Here is a 13,767-nt window from a genome sequence, read left to right on the forward strand (position 1 = left end):
AGACCCTACATTTCATTAATGATTTGCTTGAGTGAACCAAGGTTTGCTGAACTCTTCCAAGGTCTCTAATAAAATTTCAAAGCGTAACTGTGAAGAAATTTCCCATCCAAGATGAAACTTGACCTTGACTTTAAGTTTATTAAAAGAATGTCAAAGTTTGAATTCCATTTGGTTGAACTCTTCAATGAAAGGACTGAGATAACAACTACTAAATTAATAGTGAAACTTAGGAAAAAGTATTAATAACGACATCAATAGTGACAACATGTGGATTGTGACACTATGAAAGGCCAGCACTCCCATCTCTCTCAAGCTGATGCCACCTCGAAGCTATTATATTCATAAATCATCAAACATCCAAGATATATCATCTTAAAGTAGTTCGAAAACACATTTTTCAACCATGAAAAAGGTGCATTGGAGCGAAGTTGCAGAGTTCTACTCTGAAGATTAACATCGTAGGATTATATTTCGACTTTTTTCGTTGTTTCTTTCTCTCTTTAAATCTTTATTAAAATTACAACGATCTCTTCTTTTTCCTCAAAACCTAACTTTAGATTAATTTTTAACACCGTTAATAATATTTCGTTACAAATTTGAAATAGAAAAATATTTGAGGTTTACATATATTTTGATTTCAACACATACAGTGAAATCCATTTTCAATAATGTCATTGCAGGCCCCCACCATCTCTTTTATAGTCAATCTGTCTCTTTAATTAATCAATAAATCAAGGAGTGTTAGGCAGACAGAAATTTCCCTGAGGGATGCGTCTCGCAATTGCCTTCCTGGTTTTTCCCCTGATCAAGTTGTCTTCTTAGTTATTTCTTATTTAAATTTTGGGTTCAATACTAATAATTGTGAAGCATTATAATCTTCTCCTGGGTCTTGAATCTAACAAGCCACACGCCTTCCACGAAAATGGGAAGCCTCATCTTTCATTTCTGCTCCATCTCCTCCATGGTTTATCTCATGGCTTACCCAGGTTTATGTCAGTCCAATTTCACTTATTCCGATGAATTGGCTCTTCTTGCTTTCAAATCTTCTGTCAGGGATACTTACAATCACTTGCAAAACTGGTCCAATTCGTCTACCATGTGCAATTGGTCTGGGGTTACATGTGACTCTAAGCATGAGAGAGTTAGAATACTGAGTCTTGCAAAGATGGGTCTCAGTGGAAGCTTACCCTCACAGATCGGCAATTTGTCCTTCCTAGTAAAACTTGATCTCAACAGTAACAGATTGTATGGTAAGTTGCCAAAAGAGTTGCTTCAGTTGCAGAGGTTAGAAATTCTGAACTTGAGCTATAATTCACTCAGTGGAGAAATCCCAAGTTGGATAGGAAGCTTATTTACACTTCAACACTTGATTCTTGGCAATAATAGCTTTGGGGGTATCATCCCTCCAAGTATATCCAATTTGTCTAAGTTAGAGACTTTGGATTTGAATTCTAATTCTCTCCAAGGATCTATTCCGTTTGATATTGGAAGGCTTCAAAATCTGAAAATTTTACGACTTTCTGTGAACGAGCTTTCAGGAAATATGCCTCCATCTATTTCCAACATGTCCTCACTTGAATGGATCTCTTTGTCTCTTAACCTCTTAAAAGGTATGGCTTGCAATAATTACTATGTGATACAAGCTTTTATTCTAGTTTGCTCAAGTGAAAATTTTCAGTTCATGTTTTTAATTTTGTTCGTTCTATCAACATCTCGTTTTAATTTTATATTTTGAACTGACAGACCAAAAACTTATCCATTATTAGTAAATGAATGCGCTTTTGAAGGACAGATTTTATGTAAATTTAAGTGTTTGAACTATGTTCATGTTCCATGTAGATCTCAACTTTTATACAGCAAAGTAATAGTTCTGCTTCATTTTAATTTTATATAATTGAATACTAGGAATTAAAAAAAGCAAACGCTAATTATATATGTTTCTAAAAGTATAGTCATATTTCGAAACCTACTCACTCTCTAATTCACATATTATGAAAATCCTCCGGCTCTAAGGCAACGTTCTTTTTTCTTCCCTTTTTTGTGTGTCTAATATTACATCTGATTGGTAATATTGAACACCCCTCAAATTATTGGATATATATCAAGAGACCACAGTAAGGCATTCCAAGAAAAGTTAATGTCTTACTCAATTTTTTAATAATATGTTTTATACAACAGGACTCACAAAATTATATTGTTATTTTCTGTTGCCATATTGCAGGGCATATTCCCGTAATGGATAAGCTTACCAAGCTGAAACTAATATATTTGGAAGTTAATAAGTTGACTGGTCAAATACCAAGAAGTATTGGAAACTTGATCATGCTTCAAGAATTATATCTTTCAAACAATAACTTAAAAGGTAAAATTTTAACTCATCATAACTTGTCACTATCTTTATTTTCTCTTTTTAATAATTTTCTTTGTTTACATGCATCATTAGAAATAAATACAATATTGATTTTGATTAATAATATATGGGAGTTAAAATATATTTATTTAAGCCATGATAAATTTTGGGGAAGCAGTCCCTGAAATATATGGCAAGAATTGGATGATAGAATTAATGCAAGGAACTCAGAGTGTAATTATTGACCTTCTACAGATTAAGGGGATATATCTCAAGTGACATATTCTTGGTTTTATCTACACGTGTATATATATTTTGCCAACATATTCTTGGTTATATATATACTTAGGAGAGGGCATTTTCATGGCTAGCATATATATGAGCTACAGCCTAGAAGATATATCAAATTTCCTACTTTAATTTAACTAGTCTTATTTCATGACTTTTATTCTGTGGGATTTTTAAAATTAAAACCACAAAATAAATTCATAGGAATTCATTATCTTTTAAATTTTTAATCAAAATTCTCCTTTATCAAATTATTAAATTATATTTATAGAAACATATAGTAAGTCAACAGATAATTTTTTCAAAAAAAAATTAAGACAACAAAATTGATTGTATTTTTTAATATATAAATGTACATATATTGAAATAGTTTTTATAATTTCTTTGATAAACTCAACTTTGCAAAGCTTCTGAAAATATATATATATATATATATGTGTGTAGGACTAATCATGGGCAGAGCTAATTGATGGTGGGTCTCCTCAATCGATGTTTTAAGAATTGAACCAATTAATTAATCATTTTTTGCTCCTTAACTGAGGGCGTAAGAAATGGCTTGGGTTACGTTTTCAAAGGAAGAGTAGATGGGAAAGAGACATTATATTAATGTAAAATAAAAACAATACTTTTCAGATATTTCAAAGATCCAATGCAATATGCATACATATAAATATATGCACTCCATTATATACGTTTTTTTGGACAATTCTTTCTCCTCATTAGAGGAATGTAACTTTAATTGCAGTTCATTTTTCCTTTGATATAATTGTTTAATGCTACAAACTTCACAGTATTGTGTTGCCATGCAGGAGATATTCCCAAGGAAATTAGCAATCTTACAAATGCGAATAAAATATACTTGAATGATAATCAATTGTCTGGTTACATACCAAAAAGTATTGGAAAATTGACCATGCTTCAAGAGTTATCCCTTGCCAACAATGACTTAGAAGGTATATACTTTTATCAAATTGAAAGTGTTCTCCACTTTTCTTTTACTGTGATTTTTTTTTTAATTTTTGGTAGGGTTTTTTCTGTGATATTTTATTCATGACTATCAATAGAGTTGGTAGTTTTGCACAGCATTATTGAAGAAGTTGGTAATCTTCCTGGAATAAATTTCTTAAGGAAAAAGTGTCTATGATCCTCTAATTTTCTGCAAAAGTTTTATTTTGATCATTTAATCGTATAAAATATCTTGTTAGTTCTCTAACTTTAGTATGGTAAGTTTTATTGAGAAAAACAATATTGTCATTGAAATTTTAAATATTGAGAAAATATTCACAAATACTTAAATATTAAATTTAGATGTCAAAAAGCCTTAAATATTAAATTTAATTTTTAAAATAATAATGGTTGATATAAAAAATATTATTTGAAACTAATGTTATCAGGATTAAAAGATCTAAAAGACATACTTTATAAAATTAAGAAACTAAACTTAAATATTATATAAAATTAAATAATGAAATGTGTACTTTTTCATTTCCTAATGTTAAATGTGGTTTGTTTGGCAGCATATATAAGAGATATTTGAAACTTGACAAGAACTTCAGTAGGTATATCCTGAGTTTGAGAACTTAGAAACTTAACAGCAAAATAAAAAAAGTGTTATCATCATTATTGTCTCTAAAAAGGAAAAAAAGGACTCCATCATACTGAACATGACCTGGGTCTTGCGCATTTTATTTATAGCTTTTTACCCATCAACACTATAAACATTGTGATTGTTATTGCTTGCAGGAAATATTCCCAATGAAATTAGAGGCCTTACAAATCTGAAAATTATGGACCTGTCAGTTAATCAACTATTTGGCCACATACCAAGAGGCATTGGAAACTTGACTATGCTTCAAGATTTATATCTTGGAAGCAATAATTTTGAAGGTATATTTTCACCCCTCAATATAATGTGCGATATATTGTCAATTTTCGGTTAATATGATATTCTATGATCGATCATCAGCATCATATCAGTAGTAGTGCTTGTTCTTCTTTTGTTGCCATGTTAATGCAAGAGTATGCGTCTGCGTGGGTGTATATATTTATTTACTGGGGACTAAGACTACTTCAATGGTTAATTGGTTATACTTCCTCTTGTTTTGTCCTAAATGTAAGTCCTATTTTGTAATGTAGTTTATGCTACAAAATGAATCTTATATTTAGGATTGGAGAATTATTTCTTTTAAGAGATATAGTGACGTTGACTACACACCACTAGGCATTAGATATTTGACTATGCTTCATCAAGGTTTTTTATACCTTCATCTTAATAGTTTCAAAGGTAAACTTTTTTGTTTTGCCAACTAGAAGGTAAACTGACAAATCAACATATTGAATTATTTTCATAAATATTGGGAACATAATGAATGGCTATAGTACTAATAAGTAATTGATACTAACTTTGGTCTTTAATATGAGAGCAAGATAACTAATTTGAAGATATTAAGAAAAGTAGTTAAGTTAGTTTCTTGTAACAAATATGTGTTGGCTTCCTTAAACTACTCTCTTTAATCATATCCATTATATTGGAATCACCGCTTTGTTGGAAACCCTTACAATCAGAAGGGATATTTTGGGAGGAAAACTATAATTTGAAAGATAAAGTAGAATGAGATCTTATATTTGGAACCAAATCTAATTCCCAACTAGCTCTTATATTAAGTACCAAAGTTAATAATAAATTGAGTAGGATATGGTTTTCATGATGAAAAACACAAAGCAGAAGAAACTATGGTTGTGCGTTGCCACTGATGGTGTAGAAAGTGAATATTCTACGCATTGTGACCTATATATGCCAAATGAGTCAGTCTGTACGTATTATCTGCTCCAAGCTTCCCTTCTTCACCGATCCCAGCCAACTAGGCCACTTATGATAAAAGAGAAAATGAGGACAACTCACTCAAATGGGTCCAAAAAGTAACACCCTTAGAACTTAAACAAGGATTAAGGGTACACAAATTACGGATTAACTCAAATAACAAATGAAAATGACCCAGTTCACATAATAAAATTTTCACAATTTCATAATGAGTTTATTCCCAAGACCTACTACAAAAGAAAATTCGACAAACACCTCATTCAAATGTATTTTGTAAGATATAATGTAACTATTCTATGTGCAAATAACTAATCACATGAGTAACGTGGAACCGACTTGTATATAATATGGTTACCAATCATGAGTAGTCATGTGTAAGAGCTTCCCCATCATATAGCAATTTCCAAGGTCTTCATCCCAAGAAGTTTTGACCCAAAACCAAGTCCAGACAGATATCAACAATACAAATCACAATTAGGTAGAACTAACCTACTTATAGACCAGAAAGAAATCCACAAAACTATATTGCATTATCTGGAAGTGAAGTCAAGGTGAATAGCATTAGTGACCGAGCACACTCAATATTGATCATCATGTACATCTAAATAGTTAGACATTACTAGTATAATTTTATTTATCTTTTTGTATTAACTTCAAATCAAATATTAATTTCATCGGTTCTTCAATTAACATTTGTATTCCAGGCTCAATACCTATGGAAATAGGAAATCTTCAACAACTTGAGAAGTTATTGTTGTCTGGAAACAACTTAAGTGAATTTATTCCATCAGAAATTTTCAACATCTCAACTTTGAAAGTCTTGTCTCTCTCAAACAATTCTCTATCAGGAAGTCTTCCATCTGATTTTGGATATGGCTTTTCTAATCTACAAGAGTTGTATTTATGGGGCAACAAACTTTCCGGAAAAATCCCAAATAGTATATCCAATGCTTCTAAGCTAACCATTCTAGAATTGGAGCACAATAATTTTGAAGGGGTTTTACCAAGCACACTTGGGCATTTAAGATACTTGGAATCTCTTTGGGTGCATTATAACAATTTCACCATAATAGATAATTCAAATTCTGAAACTAGCTTTTTTAGCTCATTGTCAAATTGTAGACATTTGAAAACTCTTATTCTCTCAAACAATCCATTGCATACGAAACTCCCCAAGTCCATAGGAAATTTGTCTGATTCTCTACAGACGCTGATGATAGACTTCTGCGGGCTTAATGGAAACATACCATCAGAAATTGGGAATCTGTCCAACTTGTTCAAGCTATCTTTGGCTGAAAATGCTTTAAATGGACCAATTCCAACAACAATTGGCAACTTACAGGCTCTTCAGCATTTAAGTCTTGTAGGCAATGAGCTAGATGGTTTGATTATTGATGAGCTTTGCAAAATTAGAAGACTTGTGTATTTATATCTCTCTCGAAACAAGTTTTCTGGAGCAATCCCGTCTTGCCTAGGAAATCTCATGTCCCTGCAAGCGCTTTACTTGGGCGCCAATAAGTTGATTTCTGGGATACCTTCTTCCTTTTGGAATTTAACAGGTATATTGAAAGTAAACCTATCTTCCAACATGCTAGTTGGAAATCTTTCATTCAAGATTGGGAACATGAAAGCTCTCGTGATATTAGAATTGTCAAGAAATCATATTTCAGGCGTCATTCCGACAAACATAGGTAGCTTGCAAAATTTGCAAAATTTCTCCTTAGCAGATAACCTATTGCAAGGGACGATTCCGGAATCACTTGGGAATTTGCTAAGCTTAGTAAAGCTAGACCTTTCCCAAAATAATTTGTCTGGTGAGATTCCTAAATCACTTGAGTCACTTACATCCCTTAAGTATGTTAATCTCTCTTATAACGAGCTACAAGGTGAGATTCCAAGTGGCGGGGTCTTCAAAGATTTGAAGGCTGAATTTTTCATGATGAATAAAGCACTTTGTGGTGAGCCAAAAATGCAAGTGCCTCCATGTAGAAAAGAACAAAGAAAGAGGTCAAAGGCAAAATTGATTTTATTGAAATACTTATTACCCATGGTTCTGTCAGCAATTTTAGTTGTTTCAGGCATTCTCCTCTTTCAACGCAAACGAAGGAATTCTAGGCATACCATAATGAAACAAGATTTACCAACTTTAGGAATGCCGAGAAGGATCTCGTATTTTGAAATTTTGGACGCAACCAACAGATTTGATGAGAGTAACTTACTAGGAAGTGGAAGTTTTGGTTCTGTATTCCAAGGAAGGCTTTCAGGTGGAATAATGGTTGCTGTTAAAATATTCAATTTTTATTCAGAAGCATTGTCTAAGAGCTTTGAAGTGGAATGTGACACAATGCGTAATGTGCGTCATCGTAATTTGGTGAAGATTATTAGTAGTTGTTCCAGTGATGACTTCAAGTGTTTGATAATGGAGTTCATTCCCAATGGGAGCCTTGAAAAATGGTTATATTCTCATAACTATTGTTTGGATTTTCTGCAAAGGTTAAATATAATAATAAACATCGCATCTGCTTTGGAATATCTCCATCATGGCTTGTCAACACCGATAGTCCACTGTGATTTGAAGCCAAGCAATATTTTGTTGGATGATGACATGGTTGCTCATGTCACTGACTTTGGAATTGCAAAATTTTTAGATGAAGGGAAATCTAGGACACTCACGGAGACAATACCTACAATTGGTTATGTTGCACCAGGTAATTATCCTAAACCATGCTTCTTATCTTCCTTCAATATGAATACTCACAAATTCTTATACGAGAGAAACTCTTGGGTATTTACTTCTAATTTTATGAGGGAGGCTTTTAGATTAAAAAAGAGAGCCACACTTGTATAATTAATTTTGTATACGTTTCTCAAATACTTCAATCTAAGAAAAATATAAATTTTGATCCTCAAACTTTTTCTCAATTATTGATTCAGTCTTTAATCTTTAATTTTAAACAACTTAGTCCCTGTCATTTCTTGACTCAAAGTACATGTCAATTCTTATAAATTTTAATTTTTCACTTGAAAAATCTTCATCCTTGGAAATCTTTTATGGCTCAATAAATTATAAGGGCTGAATTGATATTTCTTATTTTGTAAGTTGTTTTATGAGATAGTTGATTTTTTTCACTTGGTGGACTCAAATCATATGCAGAATATGGATCTCTTGGAATTGTTTCAACAAAAGTAGATGTGTACAGCTTCGGAATAATACTAATGGAAGTATTCACAAGAAAAAGGCCATCAGAAGACATATTTGTGGATGGGTTGAACTTAAAGAGTTGGGTAAGCGAATCAATGTCCCATTCACTAACTCAAGTCATAGATTCCAATTTATTACAAGGAGATCATGATGAACAATATATTGCTAATATTTTGACAACTACATCCACTATTCTTAAATTGGCCTTGAACTGTTCTGCCAATTTTTCACAAAGGCGTTGCAGTATGTCAGAAGTTGTGGTATCATTAAACAAGATCAAGGACATGTTTATTCAAACATGTCATTTAAAGAAATATTGAACCTATTTGCAATTAATTTGTTAATTTGTATTATTATCGAACCTATTTGCAAGTAATTTGTATTATTGTCTATGGAGATACTCTGAAGACAAATACATGAGCTGTAAATTTAATTTATTGTTTTTTTTTGGATGAGCTGTAATATATGGATTATGAGTGTTTCGATCAATGATATATAGGAGACCATATTTTTAGGTTTTTGAAGAAGGTATTGAAGTAGTCCTTTAGTTCATAATAGAAGACGTTTGTTAGAAAAAATTGTGATAAAAATATAAGAGACTGTCAGAAAAATTAATGTAATTTTCCACTTTTGTCTATAGGAGAGAGAGGAGAGATAAGAAATAATAAAAATGTAATATTGAAGGCAACTTCATTATTTTTTAGGTGTAAAATAGGAAAATTCTATCATTTTAAGACAAGTTAATATCTAAACTTTTATTTCTTGGTATGTGAAAAAAGTTAACCAACTTCTTATATTATGAACTGAAAAGAGTATTTATTTAGACCAGTCAGTATTGAAGTATTTACCTCCTGTCTTATCAATCCAGTATATTTACTTCCCCGATTCCTTTTTGAGGATGTTTCTTAATGCTACATTTCACATTATTATTTCATATCTTGATTATATTAATTTTTTGCAAACAAATAAAGGGTTATGCGAAAGCGTTATGAGTTTGACAATTTTGATGAGTTAAAAAAATGTCACTCAACAACTTCTAAGTGCTGTGCTTACATGCTGGAAAATTCCTTACAATATATATATATAAATATATATATATATATATATATATAACTTTGTAATGCACTCATGTAATTCTTCTTTTATTTTTTTGTGTGAATGAACACTGGATGATATTATTTCTTCGACAAAAATACATGTTTTCTGTTAAACAAGAGCTTTTCTATTAAAAAAAATTAATATAAATGTTTATAAACCTGAAATATTCACCATAATGAATACATTTTATCATATAATTGAGATGATTGTATATTTAAATTTTGTAATGATTACTAACTATTTCTTTTGGTTTTGTACTCCCTCTGTCTCTTTGTGCAAGTAAAACCTATTTTTCAGACTCCGGATACCATTAAGTTCGTACGTGTCTTTGTTTCTTCTCCTTCTTCTCATTCCTACCCTTAATCACTTATTAGGATGTACAGGTCATATATGATAAAATGGTTAGATGTACAAGCTTCCAAATGGTACAATTTGGATGAGAATTGAAAGACAACCGATGTCCAGGAAAATCCCTCTGATCTATTAAAAAAATCGTCATCTTGTAAATGAAAATACAAGGGGTTGATTACTTCTGCTCCATGAAACCAGCTTTACGAAATAACTTCCAACTACATGTAGAATTCTAACAGGTCGGATTGTGTTCTCTCAAGAAAAAAAACTAAGAATATTTATTGCAAAACTTATTACTTTGGCAAGTATTTGGAAACAGGTCCCATATCATGTCGTTTAAAAGACAACTATACTATATAAAACTCTTAGTGACGGGGGCGGCACGCCGGCCTTTGTAACGCTAGTTTGTAACCCAGGTGGGGGTATCCTAAAATATTTTATTATGCGTGTAATATCTTAAAATATTTTTTTAAATATATTCAGCGTTCTAAATTATATTTTGATACATCTATCATTTTAAAGTATTTGTTTAACTTTCTCCAACACCCAAAATTATTTCTTAGTGCATTGAGCACCCTAAATGGTTAAGTGTAAAATGACACTAAAAAACACTTTAAGATGCTGTGTGTACAGGAAAAAATATTTTAGGATGTTAGATGCACCATTAAATTATTTAGTATGATGGATGTATCTTAAAAAGCATTTCAAGATACTCTATGCACCTTAACCCCAGCTTTTATTTTACATCAGTCTTTTAGTGATGCATATTTTTATATTTCCAAAGTTATTATCATTTTATTTCTTGACAGTCATTTTTAAAATTTATCGATGACTATCAGTTTATAAAGCAAGCAACCATTTGGTTAATCTTTTTCAATAAAAAATAAATTGTTTTAAAAGAAAATTTTTGAAAACTTAATATTTAAAATTTTAATAATAATTTTTTAAAAACTAATTGTCACTGTAAAATTAATTAATCTTAAATCAATCAAATTTAATCCTTACATGTGATTGTTTATTGACATAATGGTTTAAAGTTTTCAGGTTTATAGAATGAAAAAGAATTTGCATTTAATTTTTTTCCCTTCACTAAGAGCGTCTACATTATTCATAGAGATATAAAAATATGCATCACTAAAAAACTGATGTGAAATAATGGCTAAGTTTTCTATTTTTCTTATTAATAAAAAAAACGGCATTTAATTGATTTCTTAAAAAATGTTTTGGTGGTGGGAGGGTCTCACAAATAGGGACGAATAATTATTCCTCCTCTCATTTGAACGTTTTTGCCTTTATCCATCTGCCAAATCCTCTTCGTCCTATTTTTTTTCATTCCAACTTTCTCCTCATTTGCTGGAAACGGTGCTGTGTGTAAGCAGCGGACAGGCAGTGAACAGGCAGCGGGCTTGAGACTGGTTTCGCAGATCAGCCGACAACATCTGGCTCCTCACAGTGGAAGGATCACAGACTGCTGCTCTCCCAGCCCACAATGCCTGGTAAGCCTAGCTGCTTGAGCCATCGCTTTTTTGTTTTGGCCACCTACAGTTCTCACTTCCCGTTCCAATTGAAGTAGTTGCTTCATCTTGTCATCAACTACTATTCGATGAATAGATGCCAACCAGTCCTCATCAAACCCAAAAGATCCCAATCCCTAACATAGATCTTCATGTTCTCCCATTATCGCGTTTGCTAGTTCTGATTTTAAAAAAACTCGACATGTTAGCTGAGGTTTTATATTGATCCCTCTACCCCTTTATATAAAGCCTTATTTAGAAATTCATGGATGCTAATGTCTTCTTGTTTTTTTTCCCCCATTTTTCCGTCTTTCCTATCCTACCCTTAATCATTTAGAAGGGGTTTAGGGTTTATGATTTATTCTCTTGATCTTAGTACTTTTTCCATTATCATGTTTGGCTAATAGGTGTTGTAATGAGATTCATGTTCCCTTCATTGTTACAGTTCAAAAACTCACGCTCAACTACTAAAAGAGGGAGCTTCTTTTTTTTTCCTTTGAAGGGGGGATGTTGTATCCTCCTGGATATAAATGCTGTTTCTCTGCTTTTAAGAACGCATCAAAAACAGAGCAATAACAAGAAGCGAAAACCCAGAATCCTAAAAGTTATGAACCGATAACTGTGAAGCGTTCCCTGTCAGAATGTGTTGATGAAGTTAAAGTTATCTCCCCATTCATAATGACCCCTTCCCTTTACTCGAGGTATATCTATGTTCAGCCTATGGAGGTAAATCCATAATAAATGTCTAGGCGTGCTTTTGTTTGTTGATGATTTTCATCATCAGGTTAATGTTCAGCCTGAAAAACGGAACTATGTTCATTATTTATTTTTTCTATATAATTCCTTGTTATTTATTGGGGATTAATTCCGGTGCAGCAAGTTTTTCTCATAGTTTCATTTCAATTTGTAGTGTTGGTGCTCTTTGGAATTATTCCAGCTACAATGTCCTTGGCTGATAGGTACTCAAATTCGAATTTAGATTCATTTCTACCTGTGAAACTACCTGAGTTAGTTCCCGAAGGGAAGATCACTCTATTGCTGATTCTTGGAGGTGCTGGATACGTTGTTCTTTGTGAATTGCTTGAGAACTTTCAGAGCCTTCAAAAGATTTAATTTTCTTTGTTCATTTTTGGATGATTGTTGAAGTATAAAGGAGTCCTTTGGAATGAATGGTTCCGTACAAATCTTGTCCGTCTCTACCTATCATCTTGCACCTTGTGTCCTTGAAGCAGAAGGATTCAACAGGAACTCATGTTTTCTTAAATATATATCGCTCCGCTGCTTTTAAAGTAAGAGCTACTCAATTTGAGTAAATTATTTCAGGACAAGAACTTAGGTATGTATTGTGACATTTACAAAAAATTCCTATCACTTATATCTACAAAAAAATTATTTTGCTATAATTTATTTGAATTTGAAATGGTTTTTTTTTGGTCATTTTTTTTTCTTTTACCTCATGTGACTGCTCATATTCTTTTTAGTCACTTCTTTCTCTTTTTATAACCTCTATCAATGAGTCAAGTGCGTAGAAAGTTATAATCTTTCTGTCAAAACATATCTAATTAATGTAAATCTACATGACATAGTTACTAGTAACAAGTAGCCATATTAACCGTTATTGTGGCCTATTTTGACAACATATTCTTTTATTTTACAGTACTAACCTTTAACTCTTTTGACCATTACCCACTAAATCATGCTCAAACATAGCAATATTACCCTCAAGCCGCTTACAATATATCCAGAGATAGAGAGCACTCATCGACACTCTACTCATCTATAATAAAAACTGAATTTAAATAACCAACACATACTAAACCAAAAACAAAAGCAAGTTTTGCCAATGGTTGATACAAATGAAATGGGCGAAATTTTCAATTGAAAATAGAGAAGAAACTGGATGAAATTTTGGGTTTACTTTTCCTCTTGCCTTTTATAGGCAGAGTGCTGATTTTCAAATTGAAACAGGGCAACTTTCAGCTGCTTTTGGTGTATCTTACTAGGCTACAGAGGTTTTTTTTCACATTTCACTGAGTTCTTTTTAGAATTTCGAATTCCTTACCAAGTTTTTTTGACACCTTTTAATAGTATTGTGTTCCATAGAACGTCAGTGTCCTTTCTCCATTTTGTTTCCCGACAACAC

At 32.0% G+C, this 13,767-nt stretch overlaps 1 protein-coding gene across 1 annotated transcript; it reads left to right on the forward strand.

Annotated features, from left to right (window-relative positions):
* Positions 1-922: 922 nt before the first annotated feature.
* LOC114755304 (putative receptor-like protein kinase At3g47110) lies at positions 923-12,737 on the forward strand. The gene is made up of 8 exons (XM_028944172.1): positions 923-1,610; positions 2,222-2,362; positions 3,448-3,591; positions 4,382-4,525; positions 6,164-8,167; positions 8,614-8,744; positions 11,490-11,606; positions 12,501-12,737. The coding sequence occupies exons 1-8, from the start codon at positions 923-925 to the stop codon at positions 12,735-12,737; spliced, it is 3,606 nt and encodes a 1,201-aa protein (XP_028800005.1).
* The last annotated feature ends 1,030 nt before the right edge of the window (positions 12,738-13,767 follow it).

The sequence above is a fragment of the Neltuma alba genome, unplaced genomic scaffold, assembly GCF_004799145.2.
Source record: "Neltuma alba isolate B1F8T4 unplaced genomic scaffold, ASM479914v2 tig00010248_pilon, whole genome shotgun sequence".
Classification (NCBI taxonomy): Eukaryota; Viridiplantae; Streptophyta; class Magnoliopsida; order Fabales; family Fabaceae; genus Neltuma; species Neltuma alba.